The 22,523-nt window shown below is 34.7% G+C and overlaps 3 protein-coding genes across 3 annotated transcripts; 1 reads left to right on the top strand and 2 right to left on the bottom strand.

Moving 5' to 3' along the window:
• Positions 1–693: 693 nt before the first annotated feature.
• On the bottom strand, positions 694–1,836 carry LOC133199717 (prostaglandin E2 receptor EP4 subtype-like). Its single transcript, XM_061335586.1, has 2 exons — positions 1,044–1,836; positions 694–951 (listed from the first exon to the last, which is right to left on the bottom strand). Exons 1-2 carry the CDS (start codon positions 1,800–1,802, stop codon positions 694–696), a joined length of 1,017 nt encoding a protein of 338 aa, XP_061191570.1. The 5' UTR covers positions 1,803–1,836.
• Positions 1,837–5,028: 3,192 nt separating this feature from the next.
• On the bottom strand, positions 5,029–10,990 carry LOC133199628 (transmembrane protein 180-like). The gene is made up of 5 exons (XM_061335482.1): positions 10,947–10,990; positions 8,919–9,840; positions 8,326–8,483; positions 6,119–6,202; positions 5,029–5,573 (listed from the first exon to the last, which is right to left on the bottom strand). The coding sequence occupies exons 2-5, from the start codon at positions 9,792–9,794 to the stop codon at positions 5,267–5,269; spliced, it is 1,425 nt and encodes a 474-aa protein (XP_061191466.1). The 5' UTR covers positions 9,795–9,840; positions 10,947–10,990; the 3' UTR covers positions 5,029–5,266.
• Positions 10,991–12,224: 1,234 nt separating this feature from the next.
• Positions 12,225–22,356, top strand: LOC133199716 (fat-like cadherin-related tumor suppressor homolog). Its single transcript, XM_061335585.1, has 19 exons — positions 12,225–12,240; positions 12,880–13,191; positions 14,473–14,724; positions 14,938–15,009; positions 15,156–15,323; positions 15,546–15,627; positions 15,768–15,925; positions 18,122–18,289; positions 18,888–19,012; positions 19,130–19,310; positions 19,403–19,564; positions 19,657–19,806; positions 19,952–20,074; positions 20,208–20,390; positions 20,805–20,992; positions 21,070–21,660; positions 21,751–21,899; positions 22,022–22,140; positions 22,299–22,356. Exons 1-19 carry the CDS (start codon positions 12,225–12,227, stop codon positions 22,340–22,342), a joined length of 3,243 nt encoding a protein of 1,080 aa, XP_061191569.1. The 3' UTR covers positions 22,343–22,356.
• Positions 22,357–22,523: the final 167 nt, after the last annotated feature.

Below are 22,523 nucleotides of genomic sequence, written 5' to 3'. Positions count from 1 at the left end.
TAAAAAAAAATCAGATAAAAAAGGGAAGACAATCGAATAGAGAATTGGCAAATTGTAAATCGCAAAATGAGTATATTTCGATGATAATGTGAAAACATTCAGTAACAAAAGTACTAAGATGTACTAAAAGTAATAAAATAAATGCTAAGCCGATCATACATCTGTAACCCAGGTGTTCCATTGGCGTGAACGTTTGTCGGACGGACCGCTGTTCATACATGAGTAAGGATAAATAATATATCTAAATTCTCTCTCTTAAAATAAAATACCGGGTATAAAGCAAGAATGATATCTCAATGTAATGTTTGTTTCAGAAAAGTCACGTGACTTGTTTTTCACTATACAAACGGGGACCCGTGTGTAACCCCCAAATACAATCTTCGGTAATTGTGAAAAGTTCACACTCACACACATGTTTTAATCCTATCTAACCGGGGACATTTTTTCAACATGTTGAAAAACGGATCTTTAAGGCTTTTTGGGGTAATTAGACATCCCTGACTTCGAATTTGGCGCTATTTTTAATCAAAGACAACCGGGGACGTCCCCGGTTGGGAGGTTGTCCCCGGTTGGAAGGTGTGTAAACAAACGATTGTCCCCGTTTGACACCTTTCACGCACGCACACACACACACACACACACACACACACACACACACACACATTACATCAATACATATCAATACATTTATTCCTACACCGATGTTATTGTAAAACTATCAAGCTCGTTTTGAGCGTCTGTAGTTTGCCATTCAAGTTCAGTTTTTCTTGAATTACATCTGGCGCACGTAAACTTATTATATAATCGACGTACGAAGTTGAATGGTTCTTTGCGAAAGATGATATAAATCCACGGATCTATGATTGAATTAGTTGTGGCCATTTCTATGCCGAGCAGTTCAAAGCTTAGACTACCTTCGAAACTTCCAGAGAGACGGCCAAGCATATTTATCTGCAAAAAAATAAGGAAAACGTGCGAAAGTTTTTTTTTCAACCTGCTAACAATTGTCATTTGTGAAAATACAAATTTTACAAAATTCTTACCAGTATTGGCAAACTGCATATGCTGTACAGCATAACAACAGAGAACAGGAAAAGAATAATACGAGTGCCATGTTTGTTTTCGACGGATTTGGAAGACTTTGTCCACTTGCTTTTGAGTATTACCACGATAAGAATTACGTTAGTTACAAAGGTAGTAAGCAGTACAAGAAGTCCCATCAAAACATACAGGTAAGCAAATCCTCGATCTGTTGTATCCTGGGACTCAAAATTCACGAAACACCAGGAATCCGGATAAAATCGTTTACTGTGTCTTCCCGCCATGAGATGACCAGATGATAGGAAAGCAGACACACCCCAAATACAGATTAACACTACGGTGCTTCTAGTTTCTTTTGTCAAAGACTGGAACTTGTATGGAAATATTAGAGCCAAGAATCGTTCTATTGACATCGTACATACGATCATTGCAGAAGCAAGTATTGTAAACATTTGAATGACAGCCATGTAATCACACACCGTCTGAGAATAAGTAAACTTAAAATTTGTTGCGTATCTAACGACAGCAAAAGGCACCGCCAACATCACACCGAAGCCATCTGTTATAGCAAGTCCACACACAAAGCGATAAAATGGCCGCCACTGGTGGTGTTTTACAGAGCAACACACGATGACTATGGCAAATCCATTTCCAGCAACTCCTAGAAGACAAAGCAATACGGGAGGCACAATGGAAGGTGACTCAAAAAGACCTGATGATGAATTGGAATGTTGATTGTTCACACCTACAGTAGACGACATTTCGTTTACTTCGGTATTTCATAAAGGATTCTGAAGTTAATATTACCATATAAGGACGATGGATATGAAGGAAGTAGTTGAGGTGAACATTTCGATGTTTATCTACTTTTTTTAAATAAAATTAGTTTCCTGGTTAAATGCTATATCTGTACATCAATGAAGTTTTACAAATTGATTTAAATTTTCTGGTTTTCCTCATATTTTTTCAGTTTTTACAATATATGCATTAATGCCTCGGCCTGAACTATTATTAGATTTCATTTAATTCAAACATAATTAAGAATTTCCTCTTTCCCGTGTTTCATGATCAGGCTCCGGGGCCATAAAACTTAGACGAGCTAACTTTTGATCTCAGTCTCACCTTTACAAACGGAATATATAGTGAAAAGTCAGATTGAGATCAAAAGTGAGATGATCTTAGTTTTATGGCCCCGGAGCCTGACCTTACTCCTGAGAAACTCATCTTTGTCTTTATTAATACATTTAATTTATTATCCTGTACAAAGAAGGGGAAAAGAATTATTTCCTCTCTTATCCTTAAGCTTTAAATTACTGGATATCTAGGCTGAGTCAACAACACAGAAATGCGAACATTTGACATATAATTTCCCATTATTGAAATGCAAATAAGTGCACACATTAGAAAGTAACTCAAAGAATTATGGACAAAAAGATGAAGTTCGTACAAGATGTTTTCAAATCTTTTTTACCAGTGGTATTGAATTTTACACTGGACAAGGGACCTAGATTTTCCTGGCTGCTCTGAATGACTTAGGCCTCTCTTACACTGGATAAGGGACCTATTTTAACCTGGTTGCTCTGAATGTTTTGTCTTACACTGGACAAGGGACCTACTTTATCCGGGCTGCTCTGAATGACTTGTCTTACACTGGATAAAGACCTACTTTATCCTGGCTGCTCTGAATGACTTGTCTTACACTGGATAAGGGACCTACCTTATCCGGGCTGCTCTGAATGACTTATCTTACACTGGATAAAGACCTACTTTATCCGGGCTGCTCTGAATGACTTATCTTACACTGGATAAGGGACCTTCTTTGTCCTGGCTGCTCTGAATGAATAATCTTACAGTGGATAAGGACCTACTTTTTCCTGGCTGCTCTGAATTACTTGTCTTACACTGGATAAGGGATCTACTTTGTCCTGACTGCTTTAAATGACTTGTCTTACACTGGATAAGGGACCTTCTTTATCCTGGCTGCTCTGGATGGTTTATCTTACACCGGATAAGGTACCTTCTTTGTCCGGGCTGCTCTGAATGACTTGTCTTACACTGGATAAGGACCTACTTTGTCCGGACTGCTCTGAAAAACTTGTCTTACACTGGATAAGGGACCGACTATGTCAGGGCTGCTTTGAATACTGTTCGTTATCTCCATATATTTCATCTTACACTGGATAAGGGACCTACTTAATCCGGGTTGCTCTGAATGACTTGTCTTACACTGGATAATGTACCTCTTTAATCCTGGCTGCTCTGAATGACTTTTCTTACATTGGATAAGGGACCTTCTTTATCCTGGCTGCTCTGGCTTGTCATACACTGGAAAAGGTTATTGGCAGACCCTTTTTGTATTCATATGAAGCAGAATTTGTCCAAAATCTTATGTGAAAAGAAGAAAACACTTGCTGTGGCCTTCTACTCGACATTTAAATATATCGACGACGTATTGTCAATTAACAATGGTTATTTCCATTCTTATGTCGATACGATATATCCCGGGGAGCTTGAGATAAAAGACACCACAGTGTCTGACACATCTGTTTCATATTTTGATATTTTACTTGAAAAGACGTTAATGGTAATCTAACAACAAAGCTTTATGATAAAAGTGATGACTTTAACTTTTCAATCGTCAACTTCCCTTACTTATGCAGCAATATACCTTCATCACCTACATACGGGGTTTATATCTCTCAGTTGATTCGATACGCAAGAGCATGCTCTACGTATGTACAATTTCTAAAACGAGGTAAATTATTGACAAACAATTTGGTGAAACAAGAATATCAGCAGTCTCGTTTAAAGTTGTCATTTTGTAAGTTCTATGGTCGATACAATGACCTTGTCATCAAATACAATTTATCATTGAGTCAAAAGCTGACTGACGTTTTTCATACTAATTGTTAGGCCATTATTTACACACTGCATTGTCGACGGATTTTCCCGTTATTTCCCGATCATGACAAGGAGCACCCGCGGGTGTGACCGGTCGGCAGGGGATGCTCACTCCTCCATGGCACCTGATCCCACCTCTGATGTTTTGGGGGTCCTTGTTTGTTAAATGGACTTTTGACCTTGAATAATGTTCATTATCTCCATATATTTCATTACACTGGATAAGGGACCTACTTTGTCCGGGCTGTTCTGAATGAATTATCTTACACTGGATAACGGACCTACTTTGTTAGGACTGCTCTGAATGACTTGACTTTATCTACGATTACTGTGAATTCTCAATTCTTAAGCCATTCTATTCACTAATGTACTGGTATTATCATATAAAAAGATAACTCATTGTTGAAGGAATTTGAATGTTCAGACATTACAAATAGTTATTGCAATTTCAGCAGAGTTGATCAGTATTATTCCACAGTTTTAAATTTTACCATGGATCTAAATAAGCACTAGAAGTTTGCAACTCCTTGTTTAATACAAATGTTGTTGACACTAAAAGTACTGTACATTTTGCAAAAAAAAAAATTCACGTAACCAGCTACTTTATGGCTTATTCGTTAAGTTCTGTGCATATATTCTACCAGCAAAAGAGATAAATAAGTACAGCAAAACCTGTCTAATCCGACATGCACTGGGAAACAAATTTCGAGTCGGAATAGACAGTGTGTCGGATAACAGTGTAAAAAGACATGGAAAATAGTAAAATGGGAATAAAAGTGAATGTCAGAATTCACAGTGAAAAAGGTTGCACAGGTGTCGGATTACACAGTTTTTACTGTACATGTGCTATTGATTGGACATTACGAAAATTTTTAATTAAGTCTCAATTTTCCCCAAATTTTGCTGGCAAAATATTTTACTGCAGCATCATGAAATGGTCCATTCACAATCTATAAAATAATTTCTAGACATATATACACAGTTTTAGTCTTATAAAATTGTATGTCATTGGTTTCTCATGACTCACGAGTAGGTTCTGTTAAAGAAACAAAAATCATGGAGATATTTTCTTTTTCATAAATTACATGCCTTTCAAATATCATTTAACTTTATTATATTAACCAAAATATAAACACTAAACAGGATCATCCATTACAAGTATTACCATATTACCATACATTCTTCAGATATGTCTGTACCCTCAATAAAATGATATCGTTGTCTTTGACTCCTTTAATACAAAGTGCTTTGAATATATATAAATATATTCTGATATGTTCCTTTATTGGTTCATTGAAAGTTCCATTATATTGATATTTCATGTTTATGTTCCTGTTTTAACTTCCATTTCTACTTTATTTGAGATTTTGTAAAACGACCAGCTAATTAACTGTATGGTACCCAATACGATTGGGTACAAACACACCAAAGAAAACATGGCCCCTTTGAGGTCCTCTAGCTGTGCCGAAGTAAGGGGGTTAATTGAGGGGCTGGACATGTCCCCTGTTGATTTTTTGATCTGGCTGTAACCATATTTGTTTAAAATGGCAACAACAAACATTGGAGACAATGAAATGGCAGGTTTCACAAATAAAGCATTCGTTCCGAACACCATCGATGATATTGGATGCCTGTATTGAATATGAAGAGTATTTTAATACGTTATACTTTCATGCAAATTAATGAATCCGATTCATCGAGAAATATTTGTTAAATAACAATATACGCCGTCCAGCGTGATACAACGTAGCAACATTACTTGATGACGGATGATATTTCAAAAAATGTTTACTGCGCAGAATTTTTGTGCATGCGTTTGGTTCACTAATATACATGTACAAGAATGTGTACAAAATATTCAGTTTAAGATAATAAATATTGCAATTAGTTGCGGTGCAACCTCGGTTGACAATGGGTTTTTGGGGGAAAAGTGAAAAATTTTCAACGTTGCCCTAAACAACACGCAATTTACAAGTTTTCATTTTAATTTCAAATACAGTGTACTTGTATAGTTTTACTGATTAAAAAAAGTTTCAAAGAATAAAGTTCTTGCTTTATGGTCCAAAGTTAATAATCACTCCTGATCTACGTGACATTTACAACTAATACATCCGGAAAAAAAGAAAGTAGAGGTCATGAGAATATCTAAGATTGGAATCATGTGAAGGACACTTACTTTCTGTTGTATTTCATCATATTGGCATCAGCAATGTCCGACAAGGGAAGATTGAATAATGAAAATGTACCATTGGCAAAACATCTGGAAAAAAAATGTCAGCCTAAAAATAAACTCATCATTTTACTGAAGTATTCAAATGATTGATTGTATGTTTTACGTCCCATTCGAGATTTTTTCACTTATAGAGAGACGTCATCATATACATGTACAGGTGAAGGGTTTAAAATTTAGACCTTTACTCGGCAATCAGAGTCATTGACAGAGAGGGTTCTTTATGGTGTCAACGTCTATCATGACATGGTACCTCGGTTTTTAAGATCTCATCCAAAAGACTCGTGACTTTCACTTCTAATGCCAGGCTCCTGGCGAAGGAACAGTCAGTACCTACGAGAGTTGTTAGAAAAGTTCGCGGACACATTGATTTACGGAAAATTTCTTTAGAGAATGACGTTTGTCTAATTAAATTCTTATCTTTTGTTTATTAGTATGTAAAAATCAGGTCCATTTATTAAAATTTTAAAAATATATAATGATTTTCATTGTGCGGTCATAGGATTCACGGAGCAATCACTTGAAGTTTTTTGACGTTAGGTGACGCGACAAACTGATTCTAAACTTGTTTAGCTTTATCACATTTCTAAATATCTTTCATTACTAAGGCTTTTTCATGTCTTTTTCCTATTTAAAAATTGAATAACCATAGAAAGACATGTTACATTTTCTTAAATACGTCTTTGTGGCTTATCGAATATTAGTGAGATCTGAAAAATCAATGTCAACCCAGTTAAGCGATCAGGTATGGAAACAATACAAAATCCATAGGCGCAACGTCCATGCGATAAGCGGGGTGTTTGGGTATCGCAGGAGTTGATCATCAGATATGTCAATTCTTCCATTCTAACAAAGCTACTACCATTTGAACACTGGTCGTTGATACGTGTAGTAACTCCCAGCAGCATCCCAAAACGTTTAGTCTGTTTCGGGCATTTTCCTGTCTGCAGATTTAATATTTTTATAGTTCGGTGCTCCAAGACGTTCAATGACGTTGCCATTCTTGACTTTGTTTTACGCATTGATTATCTATAATTAGCAAAAAGACAGTCATATCTTCTCCAATTAAATTCAAAATTTCACCAAAAGAAGTTTCATTAATATTGTAGCGACAGGTGAAATATCATAGATCTTTATGTGCTACAACAGAGCATTTTTTTTAATTTCGAAAAAATGTCTACGTACTGTAAATTTTCGAAAAAGTGACATGCTCCGTGAAGCATGTTTTATCTAAATAAGATAGTTGTATATTTTTAAAGATCATCGGAAAACACCAAATCTTTGCATATTTATTGGAAAATACATATGTTTTTTTCTTTGCAGAGTTCTACTGGTTTCATGCAGATAGCGCGCTCGCAATAGAACTTGTTCGCGAACTTTTCTAACAACCCTCTTATGTTTACGTCTTAGGTTTGACGCTGCGCGACGAAAGAGAATCGAACACGGGCTTCCCAATCAAACTTATCGAGTTATTAAGATGACCAGTACATTTTCAAAGAATTAAAAAAAAAACGAATGTTATAATTCCAATGTACGGTACACATAAGATGCATTTTACATCCGTATTTTTTCAGATTGAAACCAGTTGAGGTTGAAACTCTTTCTTAAGTTTTATAAGGAGTAAAGAAACACTTGGTTTTTCTGTAACGAAGAATTTTGGAAAGCTTTTTTGTGGTTTTAACAGTTTTTTAAAGAAAGAAAATGTACAAGTTGTAAAGCTGTGGGGAAAAAGACGGCTTTTTTCCCTAAAAAAATAATTTTTATTCGTTGACAAAATATCTGCTCTATTTTATCATACACTATGCATATTAGAGAGATACAAAAGAGAAGTTTTTTTCAAAATTTTTCTTGTTTTATAATAATGTATGCATCAGTAAATTACAGCTTTTTATATCATAAGGGATTGGCCATCAATCAAAAACAAAAATATCAACATTAGACGGTTTTGTTTGGAATGGATGATCAATAATTAGATATTTAAAAGGAAAAAAATGTCCTTTGTTGTTACATTTGCAATAGAAAATAAATAAAAAGTATGAACGAATAGTCCATTTCAAGAAAACTTATGACTTGCTATTTATGTATTATCACTGTAGATCATACAACGATTGAAATAATACTTAAGTTTTAAAAAAGACAAAGATAACACTCACTCGTCTAACAGGAGAAATCCTATCAGAATCCAGGGGTGGCCGTTCCCTATAACATAGTACATAACAAGACCTCCAGAAATCTTCCAAATAAAATTAGCGCGGATCACCTTCTTGTATGAGAAATGACGTAATATAGGAGCTATTAATATCACAAGAATCTGTCAATAAAGAAAAAAACAATGAAGAGCTACTGTAGAATAAGAGGAGCTTTTTACAAGGAAATTGTACATTTAGCAAACTCAGGAAAACAACAATAACTAAAACCGTAGTGTCGGAGCAAATAATGTCACAAGAATCTGTAAATATGCATCAAACTATATACATGTATAATGGGAAAGAGATGTTACCATCTTATTACTAGATCTGTTATATCAAGGCAAAGTAATGAGATTTAAAATGTGCAAAATTTAATGATAAATTATTCTTAAACTATCAAAGTCAATGTATGAATATATATAGATAGTAGTATTTCAAAATACATAAAGGTTTCCTTCATCTGAATGATAAATTTCATATTCTTTTTTTTTTTTTCAAAACCCTCATCGTTTCTTCGATTTCATATATAACTGCAATAATCCATTGTGATTCCTTACCTTTGAAGCAAACGGAACACTGCCATAAAAGGTGCTCCTAGCTGTCTGACTGATTTCATCTGCAGATATTAATTGATCACAAATAATGGCCATAAAATTGTACAGGAATGTACGGTGAAACTCCTGGAAGAAGTTAGTGATAACAAAGGAAATGAAGTTGATGTCTCTGATGATCTGCCATGTTTGCTGCCAATATGACTCGTGTCCAGTCCTCTCGTGACATACCTCATCCGGGGACTTTTCCCCCTGTTGCATTTGCTGCAGATCGTATTGTGTGTGACAGTTTTTCCCACAGTAATACATTAAGGACCAACTAAGTATTGCTATCAGTACTGTGGTCACTTGGAATGCTTTGAAATCTTGAAGGCCATTAGAAGCGTGTTCCAGCACCATGACACTAAAGGAACTGAATAGTGAGGCGACCTGTGAAGCTCGAGTTAGGGTGATTCTCATCTCACTGTCCTGTGAAATCTCCGTGAAAAGACAGCATGCTGCCAAACCAATAAATGTAAAGAGTGTATCCCAAAAACACAACGCAAAAATTAAATGAAGACCAACAATGACAGGATTTGTACTCCACTGAAACCATGGTATCAAGAAGGACAACGAGAACAAAGGAGCTGAGTACAAAATCATGTTCCGTCGAGTTTTGAGAATTTTGAAGTTTTTGTTATCCGAATAGTAAGCAAACAAGGGGTCATTCACGGCATTCCATACCAAGAAAAGGACCTGAGAAAACTGAAACCACGATTCCTGTATATGGTAGAAGTTCAGAAAGACTTTTACGTAGTAGAAATTGTAGGCGCTACTCAGCAAACCAAAGCCAGCAGTAAGAGCACAATACGCCAGTATCTGCTTCCGTTGTATATCACCCATATTTTGTCTTAAAGCTGAGTCAGATTTTCTTCACTTATTCCATTACCTGCAAATGAAATAAGGGGTACTTAGTTATTGAGCTATAATTTTGGACAACTAGATTTGACAGATCAATCAATTTCGTCTTATTTGTCGTTACGGTCAAGCCATATCTCTTCATTTCAATCAACAATTTTACCAAATTGTACATTCCCTGTAATTGTAGATTTCAAGTGCAACTGGCAGTCCGAAAATCAAATCCTATATATAGAAGTGTTCAGCTGTAATGCCTTTCCACCGTTAACCAACCAGAAACGTGAAATTCTTATTGCTGAAATATTACCATGTGCATGACTTCCCTCCGTAAATGTCATATTCAGAAAATCGATTTGAGTTTAGTTTATACTTTATACGCATTGTATGTTTTTTTTAGAACTAACTGGCATTAGGATATATATGTATATGATTTCATGTTTCTACAATTCTGTATGTCGACCATAAACTGAGAGTATTTTCTGTGAATTATAATCAATAATTGATAAAAAAAAAATTACAAGATTGGTTAAACGTTGAAATTTTTGCCTTAAGAAATGATAATGAAGGAAACGCCTTAGATTAGTTAACATTTCACATGCTTGTAGTTTCAATAAGGTGTACGTGGGGGTAGGCCTAGAAGGTAAATTCAAAAAATCTTTCGTGATAGAAATGTGCTTGAACAATAATGACTGAAATCTAAAGTAATTTTGTTATTTGTATTTCTTAAATCTAGTGTGGTTTAGGCAGAGGCAAGCGGCATCGTCGAAGATTAATGCAGCTTACGTTTCAAAAAAAAAAAAAAAAAAAAAAAAAAAAAAACTATAATTAGTAATGATCTAGTGTTTTAAGAAAGTGTAAATATATTAATAGAAACAAACCTTTTATTTCACAGATGAATAGAATATATCACAATTCGTGTTTTTTTTTTAAGATATTTGCAACGAGCTTTTAATGACTTTTAAAGTTGTCACATGACTGGATGCAGAACACATATCAGGGACCCATGCAAGAAGGTCCCTGCACAAACAAAAATAAAACTGAGGAAATTCGAAATGACAACAAACTTGTGAACAAAACTAAGAAAATTGTACGCAAATTTCTATTCTCAATACATTACATAGATTAAATACCCATTACTTTTGGACTTGTTGTTGAGTGACAGTCCTCCAAGTAGGAGAAATAATTAAAAAGAATAATATATCAATCGAAGCACACAATTTCCGGGTTTCTGTATTATGATAACTTGATCTCAAAATTACTCGTAAATAACCTTAGTTGTTTCAATTTCGTTTCTTGCATATAAAGGTTTCTGTTTTATATTTACAGTTTAATAACTCTTACATGTTCTTGTGTTTATAGATGCACCGTTCTTCAGTACATATGGCATGGCCTAGGAACTACAAATAAGAGTCAAATTAAATAACGGGGTGTACAAACCACCCACATCAACCCCACCCCTTCTCCCCTTCAAAAATGAATGTCAAATTCAAGATCATTCATGGTTCTTTCTTGGAAAAGAATTACATATATATATATATATATATATATATATATATATATATATATATATATATATATATATATATATATATATATATATATATAGATAGATAGGTATCTAAGTTTCTAAAACGTGTTCCAGTCAAATAAATTGTTTCAATAAAATATGTTTAAATCACTTATCATCAGCCACAGAACTACTTCTAAATTAATTTGAAAGAGTTTATATAAATGTCCACAATTAAGCTTTCTTTATTTTTGTTTTTGAGACCACAAATTTGAACCGATTCACTGAATTAAGCAAATAATTTTTCTACTTAATGAACTTCAAATTCTAAAGTTTAAGGCAAAAAGGTGGGGATATAATTTCTTATATATATATATATATATATATATATATATATATATATATATATATATATATATATATATATATATATATATATATATATATATATATATATATATATATATGCAAAAGGTGCCAAAAAATAATGCCTGTCAACAGCTGTACATTACAATTCAGGTTTGACGATTTTGACGATTTAACAGTTTTTGTTTTTGGGTGTGTTTTTTTTTTTTTTTACCCAATATGACGAGAGAGTGAATATGAGGTTTCTTTTCATTTTTCTCAAAAGAAACATATTGCCAAGATTTTCTTAGAGATAAGAATTTGTTTTAGGGTTGAAGATTGATTAGCGTGTATCTTAAAGAATTTAAAAAACAATAACTGCGGACGAATGTTGTTAGCTTTCACTAGGAGCCGTTCAGGTTTATTAACCTTTTGGTGCTAAATGGTTCGTGTAGATTTTATTGAATATGATCTTCGATAGATCTTTAATCACTCTCTTTTAGTTAAATATCATGAACAGAACTGGATAGATTTTTCCCTTAGTAGAGGATATTTTGTTTAATATGAAGCTGGCCTGGGGTCTGTTCTGCGTTGTTCTTTGCCAATTTTTTGATAAGATACAAGGTAATTATAATTTGTGAAAATTTTCATAAATAAAAATAATAATAATAAGTAAAAAATATCATAAATCAGTCTTTTTTTAAAATTAAAATCAAATTTTCTATGTAAACAGTATTGTGAAGGTATAAGTAATTCTAAATTCATTTCTAGGAAACTTTTTTTCTTAAAGAGAAACGTAACAATCACGGTAATTTTTTTTTCACCACGACCTATCATTGGCTAAGCAAAGTAGATTCAATTTACATATACTTCAGATAATAATAAATTACTTTTGTTCAATGGATTAATATTTATATACAACAGAGTAATATTTATATGTAATAGATTACTATTTCTAAAAAAAGAATACTATTCAAAAAACAATAGAATACTATTCATATACGATAGATTAATAGTTTTATACAACAGATTAATATTTATACAATAGATTAATATTTATATACAACAGATTAATATTTATATACAATAGATTAATATTTATATACAAGAGCGATGTCTTGAGATAAAGGGTATCATTGTTTTAATAAAAATGTCTTTATTTAAGTGGAAATAAGTTGATATCTAAGCATTACTTGTATCTCGTTTATGATTCGACAGGAGGATGTGGTCCCTCTCAATCCGACATCATTTTTGTGACGGATGAGTCCGGTTCCGTCGGATCCTATAACTTTCAGCTGACCCTCGAAGCACTGAGAGACACGGTGGCTCTGCTGGACATAGACTCAGGTAACGTCCGAGTCGGGGTGATGTGTTTCCAATCGTCACAGAGAACCATTTTTCATTTGAATGCCTACAACTCGATTTCCAGCATGCAAACCGCCATCATGAATATTGATTACAAAGCTGGAGGAACGAAAATTGGAAGTGCTATGAAGTTTACAAGAGAGAACATGTTTCTTTCGAGCAAAGGTATGACTCTCTAATAAACTGAGACTGGGAACCTGTCATGTCATTTTTCTGAACATTTTAAGTAAGTGGTAATCAATGTTGTCAGTTCATTTCAAAGTCCTTAGTAAAAGAGCTCTAAGTTTTGTTTGATTGTAAGAAAATGTTGCAAGCTTAAAACGCTTCTTAAGCGACTGATTTAGTTTTTTTTTAACTTGAGATTCACTTATCCTCCATGAAGTATTAGTATCAAAAACAAAGTACAGGTATGTTTTTCTTTTTAACTATATAGCTAAGAGGTCATGACCATTTTTACACTATTTAAAGTGAGTTCTGTATTTTTTTTTTTTTTAAAAAAAGGCGATTGCATTAAATATCATATTTCTAGTTGATCGGTTGGGTAATTTGTTGGCCATTCAGCCTCCATAATCGCATGGAAAATTCTCCGCATTATTGTGCTATATTAACTGCACTACCCTTATTTAATTAATGATATAATTAATGTGTATTTTTCTATGACAGTCTCCGTAATCAGTGTCTGTCGTAGAAATTTGCCGAAATCAGCATGGATTTGTCATATCAATGCAGCTGAAAAACAATATTGATTTAAGGATGTATTCGTCTGAGGTGCCAGTCATTTTTACTGATCTTCTCTTGTTTTATCTACCAAAATAAGCATTTTTTTGCTCATTCCCCCCCCCTCCCGTTTTGTTATCTATGGAAACACACACACACACACCCTCACACACACACACACATGTAAAAGTATAATACTAAATCATATGTTTTCAGAAATTTTAAATTCTTTATTAAAATCCATGAAAAATCAAAGGAAGTTTATGGTTTCCGGCCACATTTTAATGGGTTGTGTAACAAATTATGCTCGCTAATTCATATTTTCTTTTTTTTTTCTCCTTATTTTTTTTTCAAATTATGAAAACATTGAAGTGAAATGGCAAAATTAAAAAGTTAAATTCAATTTATTTGAGCGAAGTAAATTCTTAATAACTTAATTGATTCTTCTTAACAGTGACTATTTGTAGCTATAGTTGAGCTAGCAACAGAGTTATTATCACGGACTGAGCAAAGTGTGAAACAAACTATATTTGAATCTTTGATAAGACTTTTAATTTTTAATAAACTTTAGTCAAATCAAAAAATTGAATATTTCATAGAGCAATTTTTTAATGTGAACACTTTTGCAAATAAATCCTCAAGCAACCGTTTGTTTGTTTGTTTTTAAGTACATGTACTATATATATATATATATATATATATATATATACAATGTTTCTTCATCAACAGGTGACCGTGCAGGTGCAACAAACATAATGGTGGTCCTCACGGACGGTGTCTCCAACGACAACGAACGGGCCGAAGCAGCTCTCGTCAAAGCCGCCGGCATTGTCATCATATCAGTCGGGATCGGAAACAATCTTGACGTTCCTATGTTGATAGACATCGCCCACGACCCGTCACATTATTTACAAACAGAATACTCCCAGTTAGCTGCCACGCTTTCTGCATTTGTCCAGTCTAAGGTTCCTTGCCCATGGTGTAAGTTCTACGTCTGCAAGCTCGTGCGCATTAAGTTGCTATATGTATAAATAATTCTTAGAATTAAAAAAATTGCGGCCTTTCTAATAATTAGCTAGTAATGTTTATAAGTCTATTAATGAAGAAAAATGTTCAGCAACTTTGAAAGAAAGGTAGATAATGTATAAAATTATTTGTACTTACAGGTAGAATAATGACCTTTAATAATTGTAGATTGTGATACTGGTAGCGGTTTTGAAAGAGGCGGTGATCTTTCTAAAACATCATCTCTTAACAGTAACTCAGGTCTGCCCTTTATTTTTGGTGATCATTTATCTTATTGTTTTCAAACTTCGATTTAAAGGTTTTTATTTAATATGATATAGTTGTATATTTTTAAGTAAATGACTTTTTTAACCCTCATACCTTGCATGACGTCAATGTTCACTCAGGCGTGACGTACATCCTGGAGGATACCTCCTCCTCCATATCGTGTTGTGGGGCCGTGGAATCTTGGTCGCTATATCCCAAAAGGTCCGGGTCGATTTACCTCCAGATTTGGCGTCCTCTTTCTGGATCCACCTACAAACTGGTTGGCTACAACTACCTCTACATACACTGTTAGTCACTATTAATATACCGTATTATAAATACCATCTTTATCATTTGGATGATTTTAGTATTTTGTGATATATTGGTCAAGCTGTATTACTGCCATCTTTGAATAATTCGAAAAAACACATATGTTTTAGTCAAAGGCAAAAAGATACCTAAATATTTAACACTTTTACTTAATAAATATTCAAAGCTGCTATAACTTCGCAAACTTCTTTCATTTTTAGCGGGAAACATCAACAGAATCGTCAAGTACATTGTTCCAGATAATGAAAGAATTACAGTTAACGATGGAGATAAAATTGGATGGTAAGGGATTGTTAATTCACAAAGCACTAATTCAATATCGTATAATATGAACCAGTAATCTAAATTTCGAAAAATGTGCTATCTCTACGTAATTATATACTGGTATGTCATTGTTAAGAGGTTTCAAATTCAATGTATAGGTATAGTTCTGGACAGGAAATGATACCGTACACTTCCGCCGGAAGTAATAACCAAAGGCGATTCTCCTGGGGAACTACGACAGTGGGGACAACAAAAAGTGTTTCTTCTTACTCCAACATCAATGCTCAGTTTGCCATCAAACTCAACCTAGAAAACGGTAAGAAAGAGAGCAAGAGAGAAGTAACTCATATTACCATCGAATTCAACTTAGAAAACGGTAAGAGAGAGAGAGAGAGAGAGAGAGAGAGAGAGAAAGAAGTGATTCATATCGCCATCAAGCTCAACTTAGAAAAGAGAAAGAGAGAAAGAATTGATTCATATATCGTCATCAAACTCAACTTACACAGAGAGAGAGAAAGAACTGATTCATATCGCCGTCAAACTCAACTAAGAACAGGGTAAGAGAGAGAAAGGAGTGATTCACATCGCCATCAAACTCAACCTAGAACAAGATGTGTTTGTGAAACACTGATGCCTCCGTATGGCAGTTTATGGCGAATATTAAAGTTTCTGAAATAAAAGTCAAACTCCAAGGTCAAGAGATCAAAATTGTTGCTACCAAAAGAAAGGAATGTCAATGGATATACCTGAGGCCTGTTCAACAGAGCGAACGTTCGCGAGCGCTCGCCAAAATTCCTTATCTTTCCAACAGAAATGTTCGCGAGCGCTCGCGAACGTCCGCTCTGTTGAACAGGCCTCTGGTAAATATGAAAGCTCAAGCACCAACCATTCAGAAGTTATGGTCAAAGTTAATGTTTTCTAAAAGTGGATCAAACTCCAAGTCAAGGTCAAAAGGTCAAAATTAATGGTACGCAGGGGGAGACCTTTTCATAAGAAATACATATGCAAAATATTAAAGCCCTATATCACCAACTGTTCAAAAGTTATGACCAAGGTTTATATAAGTTTTTCAAAAGTAAGTCAAACTCTAAGGTCAGAAGGACAAAATTGTTGGTATCCAAAGGAATGTTTTGTCACATGGAGTATACCTGTGAAATTTGAAACCCTTCATACTAAATCTTCAAAAGTTACGGCCCAGATTACAGTTTTTTCAAAAGTGGGTCAAATTCAGAAGTTAAGGTCAAAAATATTTACACCCATGGAAAGGTCTTGTCACGATGAATACACATGAGAAATAAGAAAGCCCTAGCACCAACTCCTCTATGGTCAAGATTTAAGTTGGGTAAATTTTTGCGAAAGTGTGTTAAACACCAAGGTCAAGAGTTAAAATATGTTGGTACCCAAAGGAAGGTCTTGTCACAAGGAATACACATTAGAAATATGAAGCCATAGCTCCAACCAATCAAAAGTTATGGGCAAGGTTAAAGTTTTTGTGGACAAACAGACAGACGGACGGACATTGCAAAAATAATATACTCCGAATCTTCAATTACGGGACATAAAAAGAGAAAGAACTGATTCATATGCTATCAAACTCAACTAAGAAAATGGTAAGAGAGAGAAAGAAGTGATTTATATCGCCGTCAAGCTCAACTTAGAAAATGAGATAGAGAAAAAAGAACTGCTTCATATCTCCATCAAATTCAACTTTCGAAAAGGTAAGAGAGAGAGATAGATTTGATTCTAAGGAAAAGATCAGAGAAATAAAGATAGAATTGATTCATATCGCTATCAAATTCAACTTAGAAAAAGGTAAGATCGATCGAGAAAGAAAGTTATCACCATCAAACTCGACTCTGAAACCGGTGAAAGAGAGAAAGAAAGATAGAACTGATTCAAATCGCCATCAAACTCAGCTATGAAAAAGGAACGAGAGAAAAGGAGAGATGGAACTATGTGAGAAATGACATACATCCATACTTACCAGTTTAATTTAAAAGATCTTACATTAATCTAGTATATTGCAATTTTTAAGCAGACTCACACAAAATATATTCAAGGTGTCCCGTCATAAATCCATTTAGATAAGCTTGAGTTGTGTCGATAGTAGACGCTCATGCTTCGAGAAAACAAATCTTAAAAAAAAACAAGAATTATTTTAAATATCCGGAGTTGTTTTTATTGATGAGACAAGTTAATGCTAGAGAGAAGTAACGAAAGTTAATTGATTTCTGCGTTTTACATTGAATGTACCAATACACTGAAAACATTAGGCATAATGAATTACATTTATGAAGTCTATTATTTTCTCATCAAGAAAATCAGTCAACAAAAATAATAAAACGAAAATTAAGAAAATAGAAAGTGATGTGACAAACTCTCTAGTGTCTTTTATTTAAAGTTCACTGGGATATATTGAGTTGCCATAGAACTGGAAGTAACTGTTGTTAATTGATAACGCGTCGTCGATATATTTGAATGTCGAAGTGCACAATCACATGAACTTTTTCAGATACGAGTGATCTGTGGTTTGTAAACTCAGGCAGAACAATACATCTCTATGACAATGCATCACCTGGAACCCAGGTATACACAGTTGTAAATGGACAGCGTTCACAGGATATACTTACAAGGTACATGAGTGACCCGAGCGGAAGATTCACCTGGAACTCCAACACAGGTACGTTTCGGTAATATCGAGGATTTTCAATTGATATCCAATTAATTTTTTATTTACTGAGTTACCATAACTATACTGGATTTCAAAGCTTCACGAAAATCTTTTTAGTTTTTAACAAAGATACATTGCAAGATCCAGCTGCAAATGGTCCTTACAGCCCTGTCTTTATTAACTAATGTGAAGGAGAAACTTCACACGTACTGTGATACAACATATTCAAGAAGTGGTGTAATTCAAATGCAAATTCTAAAAAAAAAAACCTCAAAATAACTTTAGAAAATTCAAAATCACAAAAAATTCCAAAATTAATTCGCATCAAACCGTATGAATTTTGCTATGCTTTACACAACCATTCCTCAAAATAAATTAAAAACCAGAATTTTCGACATCATAGACAGCTTCTTCATCAATAAAATGGAACTCTGAAATTCGCATATCTTGTGATTGGTCATGTACAAAGCTAGCTGCAGAACTGTAGCTCTCTGGTTGAGAAAATTCAGACAGATAAACCAGATTTTAGTTGCACTAGTACAAAGATACTTTGATAAGTATCATTCTGATTCTAAATACAAAAGCAAACGATCTTTTTATCTTACAGGTATTGTGAGTACAACTTCCTCGCTCGTCAATGGACAGACATATGTAATGACGTTTACAGCAAAGAAGACATGTCTAAATACCACCATATCGGGGGGTTCATTGTCAGTCAAAGTTTCTAACACTGTAAGCAGATAAATAATATCTATTCACACATGTAAAAGAAAGTGGGAAGTTTGGCATTAAATTAAATAATATATAATGTAAGAAAAATTGAATGCTATTAACGGTTGTGCTTTATAGCCGCCACGGATCACGTCTCTTCCCGCCGTCATGACGTTATCGGAGAACCAAGAAAGCAGCAAAACCCTCCACGTGTTGACTGTAGCAGACGGCACCGACAGCACAGTCACGTGCTCCATCGTCTCTGTCGATCCATCGTCTGCAACATCATTGTTCTCACTCAACAGAGCTTCCCCAATGAGTACAAATTGATTTTAGATTGAAATGTGTTATGTCTAATTCAACTAGTAAGAAAAAACAGAATATGAAAATCTATCTTTACGACTGTTACAGGTTACAACTTGGTTCTGAACAGTAACCCTGGCTTTGACTATGACACCATTAAGAAATACACAATAACACTCTCCTGTACAGACGGAAAAAACAGTCCAGTGTATGGGTATTTCAAACTATTCTTGCAACGTAACGTCCGGCCAGCTTTAAGTAATATTCCAGGTTAGAGTTATTTTTTCTTGATTTTGTTACATATTGTACATATATCCGATATTGAATTTGGTTTCTATTCAAAAATCTTGAATTTTGCCCAGCTAATGGATACTCATACAGTGCCAGCTCCAGAAGTAACATGACCGACTTCATTACACTGACCGCTACTGACCCCGATAACTCAGACTTCACGTACGCCTTTGAATACTGTGGACCTTATTCATGTCCGGTCTGGATGCTTGATGACAGCAGTAAGCTTCGATATATACTATCTTCAAATGTAAAAGGCTGTAGCACTTTACCCTTCCAATGGACTTTTTTTGATAATAAGAGTTCAGATTTTGTTTTACAGAGACTTCTTAAAATGGCTTATTAAGATAAATGATTTGTCTGTAGGTGGTTTAGTCGAATACAATCAAAGCATGGGAGGATGGTGGAAAGGTGGTTTTAATGTCGGATTCTCTGTGACGGACGGCAAAACAAAATCCAAAACCAAATATATTCCAGTTCATCTTACTGGTAACTTATTTATTTACTTCTCATTTTCTTTATCCATTCATTCTCAAATCTTCTGATGACGTCGCGTATTTGGTAAAGAAATTCAAGGGGTAAAAGAATAATATTTCATATTTGTTTTTTGTCTTTTACAAAGGTTACCGTTATAGTCCGTCGTTCATAAGCCTTCCGACCCAAAACAATATAATCATCAACGAGAAGATTCCCACAAACCAGTACCTGTTCACTGTCACCTATTACGACCTTGATGTCAATGCATTGTCTGTAACTTTTACAATTAGCAATGGCGACTGGACTTACTTTACCATCAAAGACAATAGTATGTTGAACATTAACACTTTTTTTAAAAATAAAAACATATTAATATGCATTTTACCAGTACGTGTGTTTTCGTTAAACTGTATTTCATAATTTTCATATTATGAAGCCGTGGTCAGCAATGATTTTCAAGGGACAACAATATCACATGTTACCCTAAATAAACTTTTTTTGTTGTACTGAATGTTTTAAAAATGGATTTAAGAGAAAAAGCAACAGTGAAGACATTCTGCCAGTTAGCAATTTCTATATTGTCATCCGTCGTCGTACATTGTCAACCGTTGCTATGCAATGTTACCCGGAGGGCGTGGTTTACGCACGCGGTAGGGTAACACTACTTTTTGAAAAATATTTTAAACCAATCAAATTTGACTATTTAACATAAAAGTATAACAGTGTTAGTTAATGTTAACAGCTGATGTATACACCAGCAATACTCAAATAGACTTTGAAAGCTTATCGAGAACAAACTACTATATACAAGCCAGAGTGAATGATGGAACTTCGACTGTAAGCAGGGGTTTCTGGGTATATATCAGAGACATCAATGAAGCTCCAACCTTCCAGACCACTGTCTACACTGTCACCGCTGACGAAGGACCGGTAAGTTAGAGTCACGTTCAGCTTCAACAACAATTTCATTTACCACATGCTGCATATCTGTTCTCTGCGTATTTCAGGCGGGTACACAATTAACACCATATCCTCCAGCGTACGTCTTCACAGACATAGACGCCACCGATAGCCACTTTTTCACCCTCGACTGTGGGGCTAATACCCGGTATCTGAGCTTTGACACCACTAACGGAGCTGTTTCCTTTGGTCGTGCTGTAGACGTTGATAATGGAGCTCCTAGAATGATGTCGTGCAAAGTCAAAGTATATGACAAAGGATATTTGAGTGATACAGCAGATTTGTACGTTACCATTTATGACACTAACGATAATGCGCCTCGTTTTGATAAGCAATATTACACGTATTCTATTTCTCCTGGGATTACTCCAGGTACAGTGGTCGGATTAATCACTCTGACGGATGCAGATCTCACTGCCCCCCACAATTCAATAGGGCGTGTCTGGTTTGAAAACCAGCCTACAGATTCAAATGGACAAAATTATTTCTCCTACGACAATATCACCAAAGAATTCACTGTCGCACAGAATTTGAGCCAGTATTTCTTTGGAAGTTATCTCGAGTTCCAGCTAAAAGCTCTTGATCTTGGATCGCCTCCATTAGAGGCAACAGCTAATATAGTAATATTGTTTGAACCGGTACGTTTTTCAAGCTCGTTAATTTTGATCTGTCTCTATTTTACACCCTTTCCATGTTCAGTCTTAAAAATTATAAATTGCATTTTGCAGACTACAACGACTATCGCTGTGACAACAACAGAAACACCGGGAAGTTTCGGAGGTGATGCAAAGAACACACTGTGGATGACCGCCGTGGGAATGGGGGGTGTGGCTATGCTTGCAACCGGAGGATATGTTGCCTTTAAAGCATTCAGCAGGTATTAAATGGAAAACGCGAAAAATATGTACGAGACGCAATGCAATAAATTCTTGCATTGTCTTTATTAAGCCAAAAACTGAAGAACAGTTCATGCAGTTTTATACATGTATATGCTTGCAGTGCGTCTGGCTTTTCTCCGACTGGAAGTGGTCCCATCAATGTATCATCTGCACCACAGACATCTGACCCAGCGGTACCGGATGATCAGAGTCGGCAAAAGAAACCCAAGAAGGCCAAAAGTATTTTAACATATTTACTAAAGAAATTATTCCAGTCCAAATTAAAGCAAAACTAAACATATTCATTAATTTATTCTGGCAACATAACTTTCTCTTAGTTGAATCGCTGGTATAACGTCATTGTTTTTAAACAATCTCATCCATTATTTTTATTCCAGGTAAAGGTCGCGACAAAGTCTTCAAAGACAGCAACATGGTGTGAAATTTTAAAAAACCATTTTCTCTTTGATTTATATTTCATCGTTTTTCATATTACATTAAATTATATAATTGATTTGCCTCTTCATTGTCAGATTTGTTTATATAAACATTTCACTTTCCATATTTCTAAGTTTGTACTAACCTCAGTTTTCGAAGTAAGAAAATGGTCTGAAATATTAATG

Source organism: Saccostrea echinata, unplaced genomic scaffold, assembly GCF_033153115.1.
Source record: "Saccostrea echinata isolate AGI-Se365-2 ecotype Australia unplaced genomic scaffold, CSIRO_AGI_Sech_v1 ptg000034l, whole genome shotgun sequence".
Taxonomy (NCBI): Eukaryota; Metazoa; Mollusca; class Bivalvia; order Ostreida; family Ostreidae; genus Saccostrea; species Saccostrea echinata.
The sequence above is the reverse complement of the archived record's forward strand: the minus strand, read 5'-3'. Positions and strand labels throughout refer to the sequence as shown.

Coding starts and splice junctions, on each gene's coding strand:
- LOC133199717 (XM_061335586.1), bottom strand. CDS start 1,802: ATGTCGTCTACTGTAGGTGTGAACAATCAACATTCCAATTCATCATCA. Junction 952..1,043: donor TATGCAGTTTGCCAATACTG/GTAAGAATTTTG, acceptor ATTTTTTTGCAG/ATAAATATGCTTGGCCGTCT.
- LOC133199628 (XM_061335482.1), bottom strand. CDS start 9,794: ATGGGTGATATACAACGGAAGCAGATACTGGCGTATTGTGCTCTTACT. Junction 6,203..8,325: donor GGATTTCTCCTGTTAGACGA/GTGAGTGTTATC, acceptor TTTTTTTTCCAG/ATGTTTTGCCAATGGTACAT. Junction 5,574..6,118: donor ATGATGAAATACAACAGAAA/GTAAGTGTCCTT, acceptor TATTCAATACAG/GCATCCAATATCATCGATGG.
- LOC133199716 (XM_061335585.1), top strand. Junction 19,807..19,951: donor CTGGATGCTTGATGACAGCA/GTAAGCTTCGAT, acceptor ATTTGTCTGTAG/GTGGTTTAGTCGAATACAAT. Junction 20,075..20,207: donor TATTCCAGTTCATCTTACTG/GTAACTTATTTA, acceptor TCTTTTACAAAG/GTTACCGTTATAGTCCGTCG.